The 24,792-nt window shown below is 45.7% G+C and overlaps 1 protein-coding gene across 2 annotated transcripts in view; it reads right to left on the bottom strand.

The window, feature by feature from the left end:
* LOC135054581 (uncharacterized) overlaps window positions 1-24,792 on the bottom strand; it is a 55,654-nt gene that overhangs the window by 20,588 nt on the left and 10,274 nt on the right. For both annotated transcript variants that reach the window (XM_063957749.1, XM_063957743.1), the window contains exons 4-5: window positions 24,030-24,095; window positions 19,456-19,546 (exon numbers count right to left, since the gene is read on the bottom strand). In XM_063957749.1, the coding sequence (XP_063813819.1) occupies window positions 19,456-19,546; window positions 24,030-24,095 (157 nt within the window). The remainder of the gene's footprint in view (window positions 1-19,455; window positions 19,547-24,029; window positions 24,096-24,792) is intronic.

Here is a 24,792-nt window from a genome sequence, read left to right as displayed (position 1 = left end):
GTGTAAGGAGGAAATTGACACTGGGGGAGTTGGTGGTGTGGTTTGCAGGAGCTTGGTTACAAGAGGATAGGATTTAGTTGTCAGTGGACTGCTTCCGCTGTCACCCAATGTTTTTGAACTTGTCAATGACTTCTGATGAATGCGCTCCAGGTGACGTATAAGGGAGGATGTTCCTAGGTGGTTAACATCCTTACCCCTACTTATTACAGCTTGACAAAGGCAACACACGGCTTGACACCAGTTGTCCGCATTTCTGTTGAAATAATTCCACACCGAAGAGGTGATTTTTTTTGTAATTTGACCAGGCATGTCAATGGCCATATTCGTCCCACGGACAACAGGTGTCTCCCCGGGTGCCTGACTTAAACAAACCACCTCACCATCAGAATCCTCCTTGTCAATTTCCTACCCAGCGCCAGCTACACCCATATCCTCATCCTGGTGTACTTCAACAGTGACATCTTCAATTTGACTATCAGGAACTGGACTGCGGGTGCTCCTTCCAGCACTTGCAGGGGGCGTGCAAATGGTGGAAGGCGCCACCTCTTCCCGTCCAGTGTTGGGAAGGTCAGGCATCGCAACCGACACAATTGGACTCTCCTTGGGGATTTGTGATTTAGAAGAACGCACAGTTCTTTGCTGTGCTTTTGCCATTTTAACTCTTTTAAGTTTTCTAGCAGGAGGATGAGTGCTTCCATCCTCATGTGAAGCTGAACCACTAGCCATGAACATAGGCCAGGCCCTCAGCCGTTCCTTGCCACTCCGTGTCGTAAATGGCACATTGGCAAGTTTATGCTTTTCCTCAGACGATTTTGATTTAGATTTTTGGGTCATTTTACTGAGCTTTATTTTTTTGGATTTTACATGCTCTCTACTATGACATTGGGCATCGGCCTTGGCAGACGACGTTGATGGCATTTCATCGTCTCGGCCATGACTAGTGGCAGCAGCTTCAGCACGAGGTGGAAGTGGATCTTGATCTTTCCCTATTTTACCCTCCACATTTTTGTTCTCCATTTTTTAATGTGTGCAATTATATGCCAGTAATATATCTAACAATGGCCTACTACTATATATACTGCGCACAACTTAAATGCACCACAGGTATGGATGGGATATGTCAAAGTCAGAAAAATATCTCTATGCACACTACCATATTTGCACCTCACACAGGTCCGTGCTGCGCATGCGTGCGCTCTCCCGTACGTGCGCATACTCACAGTCGCGGGCACCCGCAGGCGCACGGTATGCGTATTTACGGTAGAGTTTATGTGATCGTAGCGTGCGACTCAATCGTTACATATTTTCACTATATAATGTATTTTGTAGATCATGGTCCCTTTGATAGATTCTGAAAGTTTAGTTAACATAGCATGTTCCTGAACAGAGAGATCCCTCTTTGTATTGTACGAAGGGTCTAACAGGGGTCATACAGTGGTGTTTGGTACCCATCGGAAGAGTATTTAAATAGCAATATTCCGGTGTTGGTTTGGAGCGGATTAATCGCTCGTGCGAATAGTTATGGACATAAGAAGTTTATGTCCATTTACTATTATTTGTTCTTATTTAGTCATGCGGCGGGAAACTCAGTGTCCCACCCACCTGAACAGTTGGAAGCAGTCACAGCCCACCTGTATGAATCAACCTATGACCTTTTGTTATAATGCGAAGCCGAATTCCTGTGTCCAATGAACAATGAGATTGTAGGGACCCTTGAATTGTATTGTGTGTGGGGCATAAATAGGCAAGCCGACCATATCCAGTTCACTCTCTTCAACGGTTCTCATTGCTGATAATCGGGAGCTGGATATCGAGGCGCATGCGATCGTTTCCCCTTGTGCGTAAGTGTTTCTCCGCAACTATATTGATCTTCTTCTTATTGTGGGCCAATTTCTCTCTCTCTCTCCCTTCTCCTCTTTCTCTCTTATTTTCCTTTAAATAGTAATTGTATTGTATTTCCTGTGTAGTTATCTGGTTAGGTAGTCTATGTTATATTGTAGTGTATGATTTGTATTTGTATTAATTCTTTTGCAAGTATATCATTCAAAATATATATATTAGGCGTTGGACCCTAAGCCCAGGTATCTGTGTATTTCTTATAGTGTCTAGTATTCTCAGAGCGTCGGTGACGCTCAAACAGCTTTTAAGTTAATAAGGTTACACTAGGTTGCATCTACACCCTATCTATATACTAAGGTTTTACAGCACAATACATTGTTTATGGTTTAGATACAAAGGTTTAACATTGTGAGCGTCAGCGCCGCTGGTGATCTCCTCGTGGTCCGGAGCGTCCGCTACGCTATAGCGAATCATTACGTTAGTCAGCAGCCAATAGCGTGCCTGCCAGTGATCTCTTGGCCGTGAGCGAACGTGACGCTTGAGCGTCTCGACTACGGCTAAGCGATTGTCACGCAACGTGCGTACCCTTACGGTACTTAATACGTAGATAGCGTACAGTGTTCTTAGACCTCATAAAGGGTATTATATAAGATAAATATTTAGCTTTATCAATTGGGGGCTCGTCCTGTCCTTCACATATCTGCACTAGGTAATTTCAGCAGACATTATCCAGCAGCAAAGGGCGGGAGATCATATTCCTCGTAGTGCTGTTTGGATAAGCGTCTGCTTCTCTTAGTAAAGGGTGCTGAAGGAATCCGGGACCGGAGGTAAGAACAAAACGATAGTCTCATTTAAAACTGTTTATTTTTCTGTCTTGCGTACACACGCACGCACATATATATCTGCATTTCTTTTTCATTTGTGTATTTTCATATATCACTCTCCTGTTTGCCAGTTTTATAGTTGATAAACGTGCTGAGAGAGATTTGCCGCTATTTTAATAGTTTAAGAGTAAAGGTAATATAGTTAAAGTATAGACAAACACACAGCTGTGCCTGAGAGACAAGGCGAAGTCAGTGTGGTGCGTGGTAGATGATAAAGGATCATCTACATTGATAAACGTATAAATTGTGTTACGGTGGATCTTTGCTTTGCGTACACGTGTCTCTAACAAAGGACTGAGATTTGTGTACGCAATCCAAGGGCCGACGCACGCAGCGTATATTACGCAACGGAGCATACGGGTACGCCCACGTAACTCAAATCACAAGCATTAATTTTTTTTTTCCAACGCGATAAATAGCGCAACGCGGTAAATAACGCAAGGCGATAAATCGCGCAAATCTATTTTAAAATTCGAAATTTAAATTAATAGATCCTTCTCCTAATTTGTAACACATCTGGTCTAAAGAGAAATTTCTGCGCAGAAATAGAAATAGAAACAAAAGTGTATATGTGGTGAGTGAGTGTTTGTTTTTACAATTTTTGAGGTTGAACCACAAGAAAAGTCGAGTTCTCGTGAGGTACATGCGTGTAAGTGACGTACATGGTGGCTAGGGAGGCATCCCTGGTTAAAACATACAATTTGAGCATTAGAGTGTAGCAGACCAGGAGGTCATACTGTAACAGACCAGGAGGTCATAGCAGACCAGCAGGTTCAGGTACAGCAGACAAGGAAGTCCGCTATACAGTCCACAGGCACAACACCAAGAAAGGGTTGGTGCAACACCCATATAGGCCATACAAGCTCTGGCTGAAGGAATTCGCAGCCGCAATTTTCGATTCCACTGGTCGCTCCGTACATAAGATTAGTTGCTTATGTGCTGAACGATTGTACCGCACGTAATTGTGTGCATTAGTAAACCTGACCGGTACTATTTGTGTACGAAGGTCATAAACGCTATTTGTACATTCTAACGTGATTTGTGTAATTTTTTTTATTTTAAGGGAGGTTCGCTGCTCACTCAGGAACTATCCAACAACCAATAGTTACTGGAAAGAGTAAGTGTTCTTCGGATCACCCTCACAGGTTCCAGTAAATAGAGGTTCAGGTCGCAGGGGCCCTAGGTCGAGTACGCCAGCACCATATCGGTGTGATCAGGTCGTATTGGTCGGCGTGGGCGAGTGAGTGGGGTACTCGGTAAACCGCCACCGTCAGCCTATTTTGAACATTTTGGTTTGCGTAAGGGTTGGTTGAATAAAGCAACACCTTCGAACTATGGGGGCCACTTGTTCAGGTAGGGGGCGATCAACCTCGGTTCGGGTTGATTCAGTGAACCGACCAGTCGGGTCGGCAAGATACGTAATGTGTGAGAAATACGGAAGTCACACAGAAGCTTTATGTGATGAATGGGAGAGAATGACGGTACATGACGGGGAGAAATTCCCAAGAGTAGGTAGCTTCAGCACAGAAGTGTTAACGAATTTAAGGAGAAGGATATGTCTCATTAAATCAGCCAAGAGACGAATCAAGCATTATGATTATTTACAGTTGTGGCAACAGGAGGGTGACATACAGAGAGGATTGGCTCAGGCGGCGGGATCTGGCTCGATCAGAAAACTGATAGCCACGGCCCCACCGCCACCATATATATCGGGAGAAAAATTGGTTGCGGAGAATGACGCATTAAGGTGTAACAAACAAACACTTAGCAACTGTGTAAATGTTAAAGATAATGTTAACCAATTAACCAATGCAAGTATTAACCCGTGCAAGTTGTACCCTGTTTTGAACTTTCCTCAGGAGTGTGATCAAGAGGACGAATCGGCAACAATTTCAGCGCTCTCTCTAGCAGCCACCATAGCAGAGACCACTGTAGGCACAGCTCAACCCCCGAGATTAGTAACGAAAGCCCCTAGCGGAGGGATAGGTGAGGTCGTATCAACGGGTAAGTACGGCACCATACACTATGCTGAAACTATTTCACCACAGCCTGTAGAATCTACACAGGATGAGGTTGTTAGAGTTAATCCTGTTAAGGTAATAGTAGTTCCAAATGGGAAAACAGACACTTCAGGAGTCACTCCTGTTAGGAACATTGCCATGTACAGCCCATTTTCCCGAATGGAATTAAGGACCATAGTGTCGGAATTCCCTGACCCTAGAAAAGACCTAGTTGCCAGCCAAAAATACATCAGAGACCTAGGTAACACGTTAGAGCCCAACAATAAAGACTGGCAGATATTGCTGAGAGCATGTTTACCCTCCAATGTCGACGCAGCTCAATTTTTAGCTGACTGTGGATTAGATCAGGATGTACCTCTTACAGATGTGTACAACAAAGACAATGTAAAAAGAATAAGCTTACAGTTAAAAGAGTATTTCCCAGCCGTAGTTAAATGGAACAAAATATTCTCCATTAAACAGAAGGAGTCAGAAACAGCTGCAGAGTATTTTCACAGAGCATTATCAGAAATGGCAAAATACACAGGCATAGAGGACATTAAAACAAACATAAACCATCGAGAAGTAGCAGTATCGGTACTGATGGATGGTTTAAAAGAGTCATTGAAGACTAGGGTACAGACCACACAACCATGTTGGCGAGGTCTGTCTGTGGCTACTTTGAGAGAGGCTGCTATTGATCATGATAGGAACATCACCAGACACAGGGAACAACAAGGTGATAAGTTAATGGCAGTAAGTATACAGGCCTTGACCACAAGGCAGCCTTTGTTTATATCACCAAACCCTGTGGGTAAGTCAAATGTGGTTACTTGTTATTCTTGTCATAAACAGGGACACATGGCACGAGATTGTAGAATGAAGAATTCACGAAACTCATACCAACCCCCTAGACAACGACACGACACACGACATTGGGAGCAAGGTCCGCAGAAACGGAGTTATGAGCCACATACAGGGGAAACAAAAAGATACCCCCCGAACAGAGACTGGCAAGCCTCTGGTAGCTCCCAATTAACTCCATCACAAGTAGTTGCTGCCAGCGGGATTCAGGGAGGTCACCATACCCAATAGGGGTGTGGCCATACCTGTAATCTGCAGCCAGTAAAATTGATTGCAAGTCTTGGAAGTGAACCAGAAATTGCAATCAATGTAGCTGGTAAATCATTAAACTTTCTTGTAGACACAGGGGCGGCCAAATCAGTGATAAATTCGACAGTGGGCATGAGAACCACTGGTAAGACAATTCCAGCCATAGGGGTAACGGGAGTAGTCCAGCACTACCCTGTTAGCAAACCAGCCGAGATTACAGTAGGGCCTTTACATACCAAGCATTCCTTTTTGCTGGCTGCATCGGCACCGACTAATCTCCTGGGAAGAGACTTACTGTGTAAAATGGGGTGCGTCATTTATTGTACTCCTGAAGGTGTATTCTTGGACATACCTGAGAATCACGCTCAGGAAGTGCGAGACATGTTAGACTCCCCGTCAAAATTAATGTCACATACCATTATGACAAATAGGACTCCCTCCCAAGTAGAAGAAATGACATCTCAGATACCAGAGTCACTTTGGACTAAAGATGGACAGGACACTGGATTAATGGCAAACGTAGCTCCGGTAGTTGTACAAGTAAAAGATGGTAGGATAGCTCCAAAAATCCCACAGTACCCTCTGAAGCCAGAGGTGGAGTTAGGAGTGTATCCCGTAATAGAGCGCTTGCTACAACAGGGCATTCTGGTAAGAACGTCCAGCACTGCCAATAGTCCCATCTTCCCTGTTAAAAAGAGTGGGGGGAGGGGTTACCGGCTAGTGCAGGATCTAAGGGGGATTAACAAAATAGTTGAGAGTCAGTTCCCCGTAGTGCCAAATCCAGCTGTCATCCTAATGCAAATCCCTCCCACTGCGAAATTTTTCACTGTTATTGACCTCTGCTCCGCTTTCTTTTCGGTACCTCTGCACCCTGACAGTCAATATTTGTTTGCATTTACATACAGAGGAGTCCAATACACATGGACTCGATTACCACAAGGATTCATAGATAGCCCAAGTATATTTTCTCAGGCTTTGCATGATTGTTTACAGTCCTTCCAACCAGTGAGTGGATCAGTATTAATACAGTACGTGGATGATCTACTACTGTGTTCTGATTCATTGGAAGCATCCCTGAAGGATACGAAACAGCTCCTGTTTCATCTTTCAGACACAGGACACAAGGTTTCCAAAGACAAGTTGCAATTATGCCAAACTAAGGTAAAATATTTGGGACACTGTTTAACACAAGGACTGAGACACCTGACCGCTGATAGAATTCAAGCAATTAGAGACATGACTCTGCCACAAACCCAGCAACAGATCAGAACATTTTTAGGAATGTGTGGGTATTGCCGTAACTGGATCCCAGGGTTTTCCATCCTAGCGTTACCCTTGCAGGAGATGGTCTCCTCAAACAAACCTGATCGGATTTCGCATACAGACGAGTCTGAGACAGCATTTGAGAGACTTAAACAGTGCCTAACGCAGGCACCAGCATTAGGTATGCCTGACTATGGGAAACCCTTTGAACTATACGGAACAGAAAGTGCTGGTTGCGCGGCAGGCGTACTAACCCAAAAGCACGGTGATGCCAGCAGGCCGGTAGCATATTACAGCGCTCAGCTAGATACGGTAGCGCGATCCCTCCCCACATGCTTGCGAAGCGTTGCTGCGATAGCATTGCTAGTAACAAAAAGCGAAGACGTCGTGCTAGGTCACAACCTCACAATTCATACACCACATGCAGTGTTAGCCTTGTTGAATTCTGCCCAAACCACACACGTCTCATCAGCGCGGTTTACAAGATGGGAATTGGCACTAATGGCCCCCGTAAACATCACCATAAGGAGATGCAGTGCATTAAATCCTGCAACATATCTCCCAGGTGTGCCTGGACAGGCACAAAGGGTGGAGGATGAGAGTGGTGGGGAAGGAGAATTTAACACAAAGGAAGACACTCATGATTGTATGGAATATTTGACCCAAAATTTTACCGCAAGGCCTGACATCAGTGACAACCCACTGGAAGATGTAGAACTTACGTTCTACACGGACGGTAGTTGTCATAGACAGTCAGACTCGGGAGACTTGTGTACTGGATACGCAGTCGTAGATGACCAAGGCACCATAGAAGCGGAACCGCTAGGCCCACCTCACTCAGCCCAGGTTGCTGAACTGGTCGCCCTAACCAGAGCATGTGAATTGGCTAAGGGCAAATCAGCCAATATCTACACCGACTCTAGATACGCATTCGGGGTAGTCCATGATTTCGGAGCCCTATGGCGCCTCAGAAATTTCATGACGGCAGCTGGTACACCGGTAGCGCATGCAGCTCACATAAAAAGGCTTCTAACAGCGATACAGGAACCCGACAGAGTGGCTGTTATCAAATGTAAAGCACACACATATAGCCAAGACCCAGTATCACTTGGTAACAGCCGAGCAGACGAAGCTGCTAAATTAGCAGCTGCTACCCCCAGACAGACAGACACCACACAACTGATGGTATTTAATACCATCAACACACAGAAGTTGTGTGAGATGCAAAATTTGTGTTCCACACAGGAAAAGGCAGTCTGGAAGGCAAAGGGATATGGCCAGGAGTCCTCAGGACTCTGGACGGATGGACACGGTAAACCAGTGGCCCCCAGAGCATACCTTCCATGCTTAGCTGAGGCAGCTCACGGGCTGACTCATCTGGGCAAGGAAGGGATGTGCAAGTTGGTAAGAGCATATTGGTGTGCCCCAGGATTTTCTTCTCATGCGAGTAAAAGGGCAATGTCATGCCTTACCTGTCTGAGAAAGAACATCGGAAAGGCAATACCTACAGAACCATCTCATATCCCACCTGCCGGCGGCCCTTTCCAGGTAATACAGATTGACTTTATTCAATTACCCCCTTGTCGAAATTTGAAATATGTACTTGTTTGTATAGATGTTTTCTCAAATTGGGTCGAAGCATTTCCGGCGGCCACAAATACCGCTATGTTTACTGCTAAGAAAATTGTGCAGGAATTTGTATGTAGATATGGTATCCCTAGAATTATCGAAAGTGATAGGGGTACCCATTTTACAGGTGATGTCTTTCAAGGAATGTGTAAATTGATGGGAATTGATAGCAAGCTGCACACTCCATACCGTCCACAGGCGAGTGCGAAAGTGGAAAGAGTGAACAGCACTATTAAAAATAAACTGAGTAAAGTGATGGCAGAGACAGGATTGACATGGCCAGAAGCTTTACCCATTGTACTGTACAGCATCAGAACCACTCCCAGGTCCCCTCTTAATCTGTCTCCCTTTGAAATCTTGTTTGGTCGACAACCGCATGTTATGATTAACCCTCAGGATGATTTGAAGTGTAACAATGAAGTGACTGTAAAATACTTGATTAACATGAGTAAACAGTTGAGGAATCAAAATTATAATCTGAAGTTAGTGATTCCTGATTTACCAGATAGTAATTGTCATGACATTGAACCTGGGGATTATGTAATGATACGGAATTTTCTACGCTCAGGTTGCCTTATTGACAGATGGGAAGGACCATACCAGGTCTTATTGACTAGCACTACAGCATTGAAGGTTGCTGAGAGAGAGACTTGGGTTCATTCATCCCACTGTAAAAAGGTTGCTGATCCCGAGAGGTCCCGTGATAAGGAACAGACGGTAGAGGTTGTATCACTGGAGTGTCTGTTCCAGGAGGATTAAGGCGGCACCTGAGCATTGAAAATCACAAGACCAAAAGCAGTTGTCGATCCCCTGTTCCCTTTTATTGTTTTTCTCCAACTTCCCATCCCCTCTCCCTCAAATTATTTTTTTCCCCCTTCTCATTCTTCTCCGTTTCCTCCCACAAGATGGACTTGCCCCAAGAGACTGTGATCCGGATTTTCCTGTTGACCATGATGTTGACCAGAGCAGTCTGTTCCGGCGAGAGTACCATGGAGGTCGAGAGAGGTTCTGGAATGGGTTCTGATGACAGAGATTGAGGCGTAGTTTTCCAAGAACAACATAATCAACAAGCAAAGGCGAGTATCAGAAAACGATCCGATAGCATTGACCATAGAAGGAATTGTGAAGGATTGTTAGCTGAAGAAAACTGTATCTGTCGGCTCTGTAACAATGTCATTGAGGATGGGTGCATAAAGAAATGCCAATCCAGTTTTAATATCCATATGGACCGGCATCCATTGAGTGACTATCACTCCTTAGTGGGTAGTGTGTTAAATAAAACAGATTGTTGGGTATGCTCTCAAGTACCTCAAGGTCATAGCAAATCAGGGCTAGTACCATTTCCTTTAACGTTAGGGGAGGTACTTGAGTTAAGTGGTGGGAGACCGGTGGACAGGAGGTTTAATATCTCCAGCCCTCCTAGTTTGAAGCTCCACCAATACCATGTGGATAGGTCCCTATTATTATGTTTTAACATCTCCAATCCCCGAAAGCCGGGAAATTGGGAAGTGTCATGGAGTAATCAAACCATGACCTTTTCACATAGAGCAGATAGAATGCCTACAGATACAGAGCTTATACGCCACATAGCCAGTAGAGGAAAATCTTTCCGGTATAGGTATACCCTAGGAAATAGGATTACGAGAGTTGGAGAGGTATCACCAGGGTACTGTGCACATATCGTACAACCTGATACGTGTACTAAGCAGATGGAAGAATTAGGGTCAGGAGATTTCACATGGAAGGTGTGTAATATGGTTATGTCCTACTCCGTCCCATATGTTCTCCCCGATGATGCATATTTCATATGCGGGAGAAAGGCGTATAAGTGGCTTGCCCCAAACTCTGAAGGATTGTGTTATATTGGAAAAGTACTGCCTGAAGTAATGACTGTATCACATGACAAAATGAAAGACATACACCGTGTTGCCCAAACTCCTTATACTCACACCCATTACGAGCACGTAGTTAAACGACACCTGATAGAAAGAACAGAGCATCCGGCCTCTGACATGATCCATGAATCCACCGGGATTCAGTTTCTAATCGCGTTAGACATCACTCGCACCGCCAGAGGAGTGTTGAATTATAAATACATATCTGCGCTCGCCAATTTGTTAGATAATATCACTGAAATGTATGATGACACGTTTAGGTATACTGGAAGGGAACTTCAAGCTTATAAAACAGAACTGGTACAGCATAGAATGGTTCTTAATTACCTCACAGCAGTGACAGGCGGATATTGTGTCACACTGGCAACACAATACGGCGTGAAATGTTGCACATATATTACGAATAGCACCGAGGACCCGGTCGAGGTCATAGACCAAAAGATGGACGATATTCTCCAACTGAAGTGGGAATTTCGCAGGAGACACAATCTCACTCTTGCTGCTGTAGGTAATGAGCTGACTGGTTGGGTGTCATGGTTGAACCCGCGAAATTGGTTCTCTGGTTTAGGAGACTGGGCTCAAGGAGTCATAATGGATGTTGGGAAGTTTCTCCTATGTATCTTAGGTGTTATCATAACGATTGGTTTGATATTTAGATGCGGTCAGGCTTTAATGAGGTGCAATCGTCGTACTAGGGTAATGAGTTTAAGGAGCGAGGAAACTGTAATTCCAATGGACTTGATTTATGACCCAAATGTAGAAACAATGATGTGATGAAAATGCGATTTCTACGGTCCGTTTCTTTCACCTGTTTTTCCGTTTCCTCCAAGGTAAAAAGACCCACTTGGACGAGGAATTTGATGAGCCGATATACAGACAACAGAGGGATTAAAGAAGAAGTTTTGACAACCTGATACACAGATTTTTGATGAACTATGCCATGGATCCCCAGTTTCCCTAGAAATTTTAAAATTACGCTAGCCCAACACTTTTGTAAATCTATGGACATTGACAGCTTTTGCTCGCACCTTATGGGCAAAAGCACAAAGAAGACTGCATTCAACAGACACCAAACAAGACCTCAATCGACGAATGTACATTTACCTGACATAGAATACCACCGCATTTACCGTAATTATGTCTTTTCTTCATTTCTACAACCCTCAGGTAATGACACACATAGTCGATAGGGAATACAGGCACAGATATCAGCAATCACCTATCTCCCCCATTCATGTATCATCAACTTAAATGTGCTCCCCCATTTTGTTACAACCAAAGCCGAAAAGAGCTCGGTAAAGTTTGACAGCCCATCCACAGACCCGTACCACGGGATAAGAAGGAATTCAAATGTATACTTCGCAATACCTCGAAGCTTGATTTAAAACACGTACGGCACGATGATACATGACCCCCAAGCACGGATTCATACACACATGCTTCTGCTATCTCACTAGGTCATACCCTTTTCCTACCTTCTCCTCCCCTACCCAACCATGTAAATGTATTAACCCCTGACATATATTTTTCTCTTTTTGAAATGTTTTAGAAGGTGGCAGTTATTATTGACTGCCAAAGGGTGGACTGTCAAAGTCAGAAAAATATCTCTATGCACACTACCATATTTGCACCTCACACAGGTCCGTGCTGCACATGCGTGCGCTCTCCCGTACGTGCGCATACTCACAGTCGCGGGCACCCGCAGGCGCACGGTATGCGTATTTACGGTAGAGTTTATGTGATCGTAGCGTGCGACTCAATCGTTACATATTTTCACTATATAATGTATTTTGTAGATCATGGTCCCTTTGATAGATTCTGAAAGTTTAGATAACATAGCATGTTCCTGAACAGAGAGATCCCTCTTTGTATTGTACGAAGGGTCTAACAGGGGTCATACAGTGGTGTTTGGTACCCATCGGAAGAGTATTTAAATAGCAATATTCCGGTGTTGGTTTGGAGCGGATTAATCGCTCGTGCGAATAGTTATGGACATAAGAAGTTTATGTCCATTTACTATTATTTGTTCTTATTTAGTCATGCGGCGGGAAACTCAGTGTCCCACCCACCTGAACAGTTGGAAGCAGTCACAGCCCACCTGTATGAATCAACCTATGACCTTTTGTTATAATGCGAAGCCGAATTCCTGTGTCCAATGAACAATGAGATTGTAGGGACCCTTGAATTGTATTGTGTGTGGGGCATAAATAGGCAAGCCGACCATATCCAGTTCACTCTCTTCAACGGTTCTCATTGCTGATAATCGGGAGCTGGATATCGAGGCGCATGCGATCGTTTCCCCTTGTGCGTAAGTGTTTCTCCGCAACTATATTGATCTTCTTGTTATTGTGGGCCAATTTCTCTCTCTCTCTCCCTTCTCCTCTTTCTCTCTTATTTTCCTTTAAATAGTAATTGTATTGTATTTCCTGTGTAGTTATCTGGTTAGGTAGTCTATGTTATATTGTAGTGTATGATTTGTATTTGTATTAATTCTTTTGCAAGTATATCATTCAAAATATATATATTAGGCGTTGGACCCTAAGCCCAGGTATCTGTGTATTTCTTATAGTGTCTAGTATTCTCAGAGCGTCGGTGACGCTCAAACAGCTTTTAAGTTAATAAGGTTACACTAGGTTGCATCTACACCCTATCTATATACTAAGGTTTTACAGCACAATACATTGTTTATGGTTTAGATACAAAGGTTTAACATTGTGAGCGTCAGCGCCGCTGGTGATCTCCTCGTGGTCCCGAGCGTCCGCTACGCTATAGCGAATCATTACGTTAGTCAGCAGCCAATAGCGTGCCTGCCAGTGATCTCTTGGCCGTGAGCGAACGTGACGCTTGAGCGTCTCGACTACGGCTAAGCGATTGTCACGCAACGTGCGTACCCTTACGGTACTTAATACGTAGATAGCGTACAGTGTTCTTAGACCTCATAAAGGGTATTATATAAGATAAATATTTAGCTTTATCAGATAGTATACTTGACGACACAGAGGTAGGTAGAGCAGTGGACTACTGTACCGTACTGCTATATATTATATACTGGTGGTCAGCAAAATTATGCACTGTCCTCCTACTATATATACTGCGCAAAACTTAAATGCACCACAGGTATGGATGGATAGTATACTTGACGACACAGAGGTAGGTAGAGCAGTGGCCTACTGTACCGTACTGCTATATATTATATACTGGTGGTCAGCAAAATTATGCACTGTCCTCCTACTATATATATATACTGCGCAAAACTTAAATGCACCACAGGTATGGATGGGATAGTATACTTGATGACACAGAGGTAGGTAGAGCAGTGGCCTACTGTACCGTACTGCTATATATTATATACTGGTGGTCAGCAAAATTATGCACTGTCCTCCTACTATGTATACTGCGCAAAACTTAAATGCACCACAGGTATGGATGGATAGTATACTTGACGACACAGAGGTAGGTAGAGCAGTGGCCTACTGTACCGTACTGCTATATATTATATACTGGTGGTCAGCAAAATTATGCACTGTCCTCCTACTATATATACTGCGCAAAACTTAAATGCACCCCAGGTATGGATGGGATAGTATACTTGACGACACAGAGGTAGGTAGAGCAGTGGACTACTGTACGGTACTGCTACATATTATATACTGGTGGTCAGCTAAATTATGCACTGTCCTCCTACTATATATATACTGCGCAAAACTTAAATGCACCACAGGTATGGATGGATAGTATACTTGACGACACAGAGGTAGGTAGAGCAGTGGACTACTGTACCGTACTGCTATATATTATATACTGGTGGTCAGCAAAATTATGCACTGTCCTCCTACTATATATATACTGCGCAAAACTTAAATGCACCACAGGTATGGATGGATATAGTATACTTGACGACACAGAGGTAGGTAGAGCAGTGGACTACTGTACCGTACTGATATAATACTGGTGGTCACTGGTCAGCCAAATTCTGCACTGTCCTCCTACTATATACTACAATGCAGCACAGATATGGAGCGTTTTTCAGGCAGAGAACATATAATACTGGTGGTCACTGGTCAGCAAAACTCTGCACTGTCCTCCTACTATATAATACTGCTGGTCCCCAGTCCCCACAATAAAGCACACTGAGCACAGATATTTGCAGCACACTGGGCAAAGATATGGAGCGTTTTTCAGGCAGAGAACGTAGATATTTGCAGCACACTGAGCACAGATATTTGCAGCACACTGAGCACAGATATTTGCAGCACACTGAGCACAGATATTTGCAGCACACTGAACACAGAAACTGAGAGAACGCCAGCCACGTCCTCTCACTATCATCTCCAATGCACGAGTGAAAAATGGCGACGATGCGAGGCTCCTTATATAGAATACGAATCTCGCGAGAATACGACAGCGGGATGATGACGTTCGGGCGCGCTCGGGTTAACCGAGCAAGGCGGGAGGATCCGAGTCTGCCTCGGAACCATGTAAAATGGGTGAAGTTCGGGGGGGGTTCGGATTCCGAGGAACCGAACCCGCTCATCACTAATTTTTATATAGATATATGTGTATATAGGTGTATTGGAAGGTATACATGTATGTATGTATGTATGTATGTATGTATGTATGTATATGAAGATATTTATAATGAATGCTGAGGTAAGGTTTGTCCTTCTCAATGGATAGAAGGTGAAAGTCACCCCCTGGTCTACACGGGGCCCTGTCACAAAGGATCGTATGCAGGAAGATATGTGATACTCTAATTATGTGTCCGCATGTACGTTGATTATGCTGGCATTACGTGCGCAGGGGGGAGTAGTTCTATGCAACTTAAGTTGAGTCATGTCTATATCATTGCAGCATACTGCCGTGCGACTACAAGGGATATAGGATTCTTGGGTTCGCGGGCCACTTCCATGGCGGTCTCGAATAGGAGGGCGTTGTGGATTCACCAAGGAAATGCTGAGACTGACTCCGAGAAGAACTGGAGTATCTTCCCTATGAAGGTGAAACCTAGTTTGGGGATGGCTTTGTTAAGTTGATCTCGGCAGATACCACTGGTAAGTCTACCTTCTTGACCTATGTTCCCTCACAACGGTTGGTGACGCATTTTTCTAGGATGCAGTCATTGCAACCGAATGGATACGATTTTCCCTTTCTTTGCAGGTAGAGGAAGGTGAAAAGGTAAGAGGTCAGCGACCTTTTCAAGTTTGCAGAAACAGGAATCATCCTCTGTTTCTACCACATCCACCACATGTCGCTGGGTCTATCTTGCGGGAGCCCACACCGGTGGGACCACGTCTAATACTCTTCAGTCAGTCCTGGAACGGACATGGATCAGTGAGTTTAATGAATAGAGTCCCAAGGGGGACATACTGGAGTTTCCAGACGATTCCCCTCACTGATTTTTCAAATAAACCTTTCCATTTCTCCTCTGGACGGGGAGATAGTATGCGTCGCCATACAAGAGTTGGGTCAGGATCAAGTCATTGTCCTGCTGTCCGGGTTACAAAAAAAAGGAAAAAGGATAAAAGCTGGGGTTCAAGCTTTTTCGTGCTTCTGAGGCCGGAAGGGTCGGTCAAAACAATTTCTACTTAAGAAGTTGAACTACAAGATGGAATCTCTATGGGCAGGGATCTCCAATCTGTTAAGGGGAAAGAGGGTCTACATACGGTTCTTCTGCATTAGGCTTACCTGGTTTTGCTATTCAGGATTGTCAGTGCCAATTCACTGGAGTGATGGCGGTATGTTGGTTTTCTTCAATAGTAAAAGAGTCATTATTACTCTGTACTGGGACGCTCTCCGGCGTACGGGGAAGGCAAGAAACAAGTGGTGCAAAACGTTGTTTTATTCCTGACGGAGCTTCACCAAAGTGGTTGGCTCCTAAACTTACCAGAATCACGGTTGATTCCAATGACGTGGTTGTCGGCGTTAAAAAAGATGTTAGATACAGAATTGTTGAGAGTTAGTTTCTTCCAATGGAAAGAGCTTTACAGATCCAGAGTCGGGTCAGATCTACAACAGTGTCTATCCATCAATACGTTCCATTGATAAAAAAAAGAGTTGCGTCCTACGAGGCCATTCAGTGAGCAGGTTAAATGTCAGAGAGTTTTTTAGCGGGACCAATTGGACATGTGGTCCGGGTCTCACCTGCACATGCATCGGAAAATAATCTTATCTTCCAGGACCAGAATTTCTCTCCTGGTGTGGCTGCTCAGTTCTCACCTCCTAGAGGGATGAAGGTTCGGGATCCAGGATGGGATCCTGGTGTCCATGGATGCAAGTCTCCAGGGCTGGGGAGCAGTCATTCAGGGGGAAACGAGTTTCCAGGGAAAATGGTCAAGCCAGGAAGCTGGTCTGCACAAAAACATTCTGGAACATCTTGTTCGTGGTCTGCCCGTCTTAATTCAGTCGGACAACATACAGCGGTGGCGTAGGTAAACCGCCAGGGCGGATTGGAGAGCAGAGCGGAAATGGCAGAAGCCACAAAAGTTTTCCGCTGGGCGGAAAGGCATGTAAACGCTCTGTCAGCGATCTTCATTTTGGGTGTAGACTACTGTGAAACAGATTTCCTCAGCAGACACGATCTCCATTCGGGAGTGTGGGGTCTTCATCAAGAGGTCCTTACAGAAGTGTCAAGTCGTTGGGGAATTCCTCAAATAGACATGTTGACGTTTAGCCTCAACACAAAACTTCACAGATATTGTTCCAGGTCGAGGGACCCTCAGGTAATAGAGGTGGTCGCCCTGGTGACACCGTGGGTGTTTCAGTCGGTCTAGGTGTTCCCTCCACTTCCACTCATTCCAAGGTGATAAAGATCATAAGAGGAACAAGGGTTCAGGCGATACTCATTGTTCCAGACTGGCCAAAACGGGCCTGGTATCCAGATTTTCAGGAGTTGCTCATAGAAGATCCCTGGCCTCTTCCTCTTCGAGAGGTCCTGTCACAACAGGGGCCGTGCGTGTATCAAGACTTACCGCGGCTGCGTTTGATAACAGGGCGGTTGAACGCCAAATCCTAGCCCGGAAGGGTATTCCCAGTGAAGTCATTCCCACACTTCTTCAGGCTAGAAAAGAAGTAATGGCAAAGTATTACCACCGTATTTGGAGAAACTATGTGTCTTGGTGTGAATCCAAGAAAGCTCCTACGGCGGATTTTCCGCGGGGGCGGTTGCTCCATATTTTGCAAGCAGGTGTGGATGCGGGCCTAAAATTAGGCTCCATTAAAGTACAAATTTTGGCCTTATCAATTCTCTTTCAGAGGGAATTGGCCTCCCTTCCAGAAATACAGACCTTCTTGAAAGGCGTGTTGCACATCCAACCTCCCTTTGTGCTCCCTGTGGCTCCATGGGATCTTAATGTGGTGTTGCAGTTCCTGCAATCTCATTGGTTTGAACCTTTACGTAAGGTTGCATTAAAATTTTCTTACTTGGAAAATAGTCATGATGTTGGCCTTAGCATCCGTAAGGCGGGTATCTGAATTGGCGGCTTTGTCTCACAAAAGCCCCTATTTACTCTTCCATGCTGATAGTGCGGAGTTGAGAACTCGTCAGCAATTTCTGCCAAAAGTGGTTTCACGTAAACCAGCCAATTGTGGTGCCAGTGTCTACTGACACCGTGGCGGAATCGAAGTCTCTCGATGTGGTCAGAGCTTTAAAAATCTATGTCGCCAGAATGGCTCATATTGGGAAAACAGAGGCTCTGTTTGTCCTATGGGATCCCAACATGGTTGGGGCTCCTGCTTCCAAGCAGACTATTGCGCGCTGGATCTGTGCTACGATTCAGCAGGCTCATTCTACGGCAGGATTGCTGTTGCCGAAATCGGGAAAGACCCATTCTACTAGAAAGGTGGGCTCATCCTGGGCGGCTGGCCGAGGGGTCTCGGCATTACAGCTTGGCCGAGCTACTACTTGGCCGGGATCAAACGCCTTTACGTAGTTTTACAAGTTTGATACCCTGGCTGATGAGGACCTCTTGTTTGGTCATTCGGTGCTGCAGAGTCGTCCGCACTCTCCCACCCGTTCTAGAGCTTTGGTATAAACCCCATGGTTCTTGAAGCATCCCCAGCATCCTCTAGGACGCATGAGAAAATAGGATTTTAATACCTACCAGTAAATCCTTTTCTCTTAGTCCGTAGAGGATGCTGGGCGCCCGTCCCAGTGCGTACTGTATCTGCAGTCATTGGGTATGTTTACACACATGGTGTGTTGTGTGTAAGTCAGCCTGTTGCTGATGATATTCATGCCATGGCATGCGTTGTGCTGTTATTGGTTGTGTTTACACACACAGGTTGTGTTACGCCTTACGTCAGCGTATTGCTGCATATTCTTCATGCCGTCGGCTGGTGTTCTATTGAATGCCACGTTCTGCTGCATACTGAGGTGTGAGCTGGTAAGATGCTCACCGTGGTTTAACAAAAAATGATTTCCTCGAAATGTCCGTCTCTCTGGGCACAGTTACTTAAACTGGAGTCTGGAGGAGGGGCATAGAGGGAGGAGCCAGTTCACACCCAATCAAAGTCTTAAAGTGTGCCTATGTCTCCTGCGGATCCCGTCTATACCCCATGGTTCTTGAAGCATCCCCAGCATCCTCTACGGACTAAGAGAAAAGGATTTACCGGTAGGTATTAAAATCCTATTTTATCACACATAAAAATTGTTCATAAGACGCATATGGGTGGTGAGTGTCTGTGACGTGTACGTAACCTCAAACTGGCGCATATGGTGCAGCCAGAACGCATGTAGGCTGCAGCCTAATCTCTGGAAATGCCCTAAACATTCTCTAATGTGCTAAAAACATTAACTCTGAATCAATAACCCAGAAAGGATTGTTGTGGACTTACTTGTTGACGCGGACATTCAGCATCAGTATGATGGCCCCCAGGATAAAGGTGAGCGGGCTCAGGATCAGCATGGCTGTCTTCCAGCCCCAGTCTGTAGGAGAGAAGATGATGTTGGAGTTATTGCTCCTCTAATCATAGGCCCTCATTCCGAGTTGTTCGCTCGGTAGTTTTCTTCGCATCGCTGTGATTTTCCGCTAATTGCGCATGCGCAATGTTCGCACTGCGACTGCGCCAAGTAAATTTGCTATGAAGTTTGGTATTTTACTCACGGCATTACGAGGTTTTTTTCTTCGTTCTGGTGATCGTAATGTGATTGACAGGAAGTGGGTGTTTCTGGGCGGAAACTGGCCGTTTTATGGGAGTGTGTGAAAAAACGCTGCCGTTTATGGGAAAAACGCGGGAGTGGCTGAAGAAACGGGGGAGTGTCTGGGCGAACGCTGGGTGTGTTTGTGACGTCAAACCAGGAACGACAAGCACTGAACTGATCGCACTGGAAGAGTAAGTCTCGAGCTACTCAGAAACTGCACAGAAAAATCTTTTCGCAATATTGCGAATACTTCGTTCGCAATTCTGCTAAGCTAAGATACACTCCCAGAGGGCGGCGGCTTAGCGTGTGTAATGCTGCGAAAAGCGGCTAGCGAGCGAACAACTCGGAATGAGGGCCCTAGTCTGATCCTTGTTGTTATCTGGCAGCAGCTGGCTGAGACTGACACGGAGATAGATACCTGCGGACCTACCGGGCTGCGAGCAGTTATGTGCGAGTTTAGGCTGCTGTAAAGTGCGGCTGTTGCCGTGCTGACTCGTATCCGCTATACATTTGTGGGTAGTTGGATTGGTCCCTATTTTGGAAATGAACCTGTCCATGCAGAGGTGGACATCAGGCCATTGGACCTAATTCTGATCGCTGGGCAGCGATTTTTGCTGTCATGTGATCAGAGAGTCGCCGCCTACAGGGGGAGTGTATATTCGCCGTACAAGTGTGCGGTCCTATGTGTTGCAGAGCTGCTCAAAATCAGTGTGTGCAGTGTGTGCGCAGCCCAGGACTAACTCCTACAGTGCGACTGAATCCTGCTGATCGGGCCGGAGCTGACGTCAGACACCCGCCCTGAAAACGCTTGGACACGCCTGCGTATTTCCGGACACTCCCTGAAAACAGTCAGTTGCCACCCACAAATGCCCTCTTCCTGTCAATCTCCTTGCGAACGCCCGTGCAAATGGATCCATCGCACCATCCAGTTGCTGACCGGCGATGCCCATTGTAGTCGTCTGACGCACCTGCGCAATGCAGCTCAGACGCATGCACAGTTCGGATCTGATCGCCCGCTGCGCTAAAACGCACAGCAGCAATCAGATCTGAATGACCCCCCCATAGGACCTGATTTAGAGATGGATGGAGATCGCTGCATACACAGCCAGATCTGCGTCCATTTTCTTGCATGCTGGGGGCCGCCCAGCACAGGGCAAGAATGTGATGGGCCGCCTTCCGATGTGTCCGCAATTACATTATTAACTCAGGTTAACCCCTGGCAGGTGGTCCGCCACCATCATTTTAAGTGGACATCACGCAGCCGCCCCCGTTTGGCCCGCCATGCCCCACCAACGCTTCCTGGATGCAGCTGCAAGTAAAAGGGTTGCGTCCATTGCGGCCATGTCCGAATCAGCTCCACAGAGCAATAACGTGTCCTCTTATTTTACAATAAACCCACAGCTATATATATATATATATATATATATATATATATATATATATTTCCCAAACAGGCGGCACTTGGAGTCTTTCAAAGGTGCATAAAGTGCTTTATTGCAGTGCTGTCATCATATCAACAGTTTCGGGGTCGCAGCCCCTTCATCAGGATGAAAGACTCCAAGTGCCGCCTGTTTGGGAAACTATATATATATATATATATATATATATATATATATATATATATATATATATATATATATATTGTGTGCTCTATTTATGTATTTGGAAAGCAATGAACTGTCACGTCTGCTGGCATGCTTCCATGGGGCAGTACGAAGGGGAGATCCGGCCTAAACAGAGATGGGCATGACCCCATCCAAATTGGCTGAATTGGGGGCAGTCTGGGGAGTAGGCCAGTGGCAATTTGTCCACGTTTTCTAATTGGGATGTTGGCAAGGTTTGCTGTGCCAATTAATAACATGCACATTCATCTCTCCCAGCTTCCTGTCAGCCTGATGGTCTCTATGGTAACAGTACCTCCTTTAGTGACTCATTCTACACTGTGACATTGCGCAAGCTTCCTTCTCGCCAGTTTGTAGGACTTATGGGCCCTACACATTGAGCGATCCGCCGCCGAGCTGCCTGACGGCGGATACGGCCGACGGGTGACCCGGCGGCAGGGGGGCAGTGACGGGGGGAGAGAAGTTTCTTCGCTCCCCCCGTCACTCGGCTCCATAGAAGTGCAGGAAAATATGGACGAGATCGCCCATATTGGCCTGCATGCACAAGCGACGGGGCACCAGCGATGAACAAACGCAGGGCCGCGCATCGTTCATCGCTGGTGCCTCCACACTGAAAGATATGAACGATATCTCGTTCATTAATGAACGAGATCGTTCATATCTTTCATTACTATCGCGCAGTGTGTAGGGCCCTTTAGCGGTGAAACGTAATGACATAGGGGGAGATACATCAAACCTTGGAGAGTAATAAAGTGGAAAGAGGTAAAGGAGAAGATTTTACAACAAGTGATATTCATTGTTAAATGGTGCTCCAACCAATCAGCATAATTTAACATTCATAACGAGTGATAACAACAAGAATATCAATCGATGTTAAATCTTCCCCAAAGTACCAGTCAGCTCCTAACTGCATGTTGCATACCGTCTTGATACATCTCCCCGCTGATTTCTTATTCTACGGGGGAAATGTACTAAACTTTGAAGAGATATAAAGTGAGCGGAGATACAGCACCAACCAATCAGCTCCTGTCATTTTTCAAACACAGCCTGTAACATGTCAGTTAGGAGCTGACTGGCTGGTATGTTATCTCTCAGTGCCGTAACTAGGCATTTTAGCACTGTGTGCAAGAAACGGCATTGGCGCCCCCCCATGCAAGATAGGGGCAGTGCGCGCCGTAGGCGCACGGAAAATATATAGGGGCGTGGCTTCATGGAGAAGGCGCGTGGCCACAAAATAATACCAATCCATACTACGGTGCACAGTAGTCTCCATTATTCAAATTACACTGCACAATAGCGCTACTACACCAGGTAGAGCTCCTTTTACACATTACAGAAGACAGTCCCCCTTTTACACATTACAGCAGACAGTCCCCCTTTTTACACATTACAGCAGACAGTCCCCCTTTTTACACATTACGGCAGACAGCGTCCCTTTTTTACACATTACGGCAGCCAGTCCCCTTTTTACACATTGCGGCAGGCACAGTCCCCCCTTTTACACGTAACGGCAGCCAGTCCCCCTTTTTACACATTACGGCAGACAGCGTCCCCTTTTTACACATAACGGCAGCCAGGTCCCCCTTTTTACACATTGCGGCAGACAGCGTCCCCCTTTTTACACATAATGGCAGCCAGTCCCCCTTTTTACACATTGCGGCAGGCACAGTCCCCCTTTTTACACATAACGGCAGCCAGTCCCCCTTTTTATACATTGTGGCAGGCACAGTCCCCCTTTTTACACATAACGGCAGCCAGTCCCCCTTTTTACACATTGTGGCAGGCACAGTCCCCCTTTTTACACATAAAGGCAGACAAGATAGAGAGAGAGAGAGATACTTACCATCTCTCCCGCTGGCAGTCGGGCTCCTCGTGCTGGCAGCTCTGGATGTAGGGGAGGAGGAGGGACTGGAGCCGCAGCAGCGCTATTTAATTGGTAGTAAGCGCCGCTGCAGCTGTCCCCTCTCCTTCCGTATTGGCTGCCCGGCGCTGCTGTGGATGCTGGGATGAAGGAACCGCATCCCAACATACACAGCAGCGCCAGGCAGCCAATACGAAAGCAGAGGGGACTGCTGCAGCGGCGCCTACTACCAATTACATTGTGCTGCTGCGGCTCCAGTCCCCCTCCTTCTCCGCTGCCCGGCGCTGCTCTCTCCTCCACAGCGCGGCGGCAGCGCACGGCGCACACAGCAGAGGCGGCATGTAATGAGTCAATTTGACTCATTACATGCCGCTGGCCGTTGCGCTCTCAGGGCAACTGCGCTGTGTGCCAGGCACACCTGGCACACAGGTAGTTACGGCCCTGTTATCTCTCTCCACTTTATCTCTCTCCAAGGCTTAGTACATATCTCCAAATTTGCATAAACAACACGTTCTTTGAATATCTGACATGGAAAAATTATTTTAACTTGGCCAATTGTGTAAGGAAATTCAGAAACCATGGCATGTTACGTTCCTGAGGACACAGTTACGATGGGCGGAAAGCACGGCTTCATGTCATATTTTATGTTATTCCTATTTTTGCTAATTTTCCATTAAAACATACTGTGACTTAGTATTACATCCACGTTATTTTCTCCAGCAATAACCCTCGCCTCCTCCTGTGGTCACTGAGTATATTAGGACAATGACAGAACATTACTCACTGTTTTCCTCAAACACATAGATCCTCTCACTCAGCCGGTCCCAGGAGCTGACGGATGGCTGCGTAGCTGAAAGATGATAAACAGTAAAACTAAAGCAAACATGAAAATGACATATTTTATCCATGCAGTATAGGGTAAGAGCTTGGTTATCCGGCGCACCCGCCATGCTGTTTTTACCCGCTGGTAAATGGGAAGGTGTCTGAGCTAAAGAGTGACTCCTATTGCTTGTGCCATTTATGCTGTGGTAAATGAGGCTACAGAATGGCACATTAGGAGTGTATTTCATTGTATAATCTATTATTATTATTGGTGTGTATCAATTTTAATGCATTTTATGCACTGTAATTCATTAGTAAGACACTAGGGGGTGCTGAAGAATTACGGAGGCTTCTAAAGATATTTCAAATAAAGGGGGTCATTCCGAGTTGTTCGCTCGTTATTTTTTTGTCGCAACGGAGCGATTAGTCGCTAATGCGCATGCGCAATGTCCGCAGTGCGACTGCGCCAAGTAAATTTGCTATGCAGTTAGGAATTTTACTCACGGCATTACGAGGTTTTTTCTTCGTTCTGGTGATCGTAATGTGATTGACAGGAAGTGGGTGTTTCTGGGCGGAAACTGGCCGTTTTATGGGAGCGTGTGAAAAAACGCAACCGTTTCTGGGAAAAACGCGGGAGTGGCTGGAGAAACGGAGGAGTGTCTGGGCGAACGCTGGGTGTGTTTGTGACGTCAAACCAGGAACGACAAGCACTGAACTGATCGCAG

Source organism: Pseudophryne corroboree, chromosome 1, assembly GCF_028390025.1.
Source record: "Pseudophryne corroboree isolate aPseCor3 chromosome 1, aPseCor3.hap2, whole genome shotgun sequence".
Taxonomy (NCBI): Eukaryota; Metazoa; Chordata; class Amphibia; order Anura; family Myobatrachidae; genus Pseudophryne; species Pseudophryne corroboree.
This window is presented reverse-complemented; position numbering and strand designations above follow the sequence as displayed.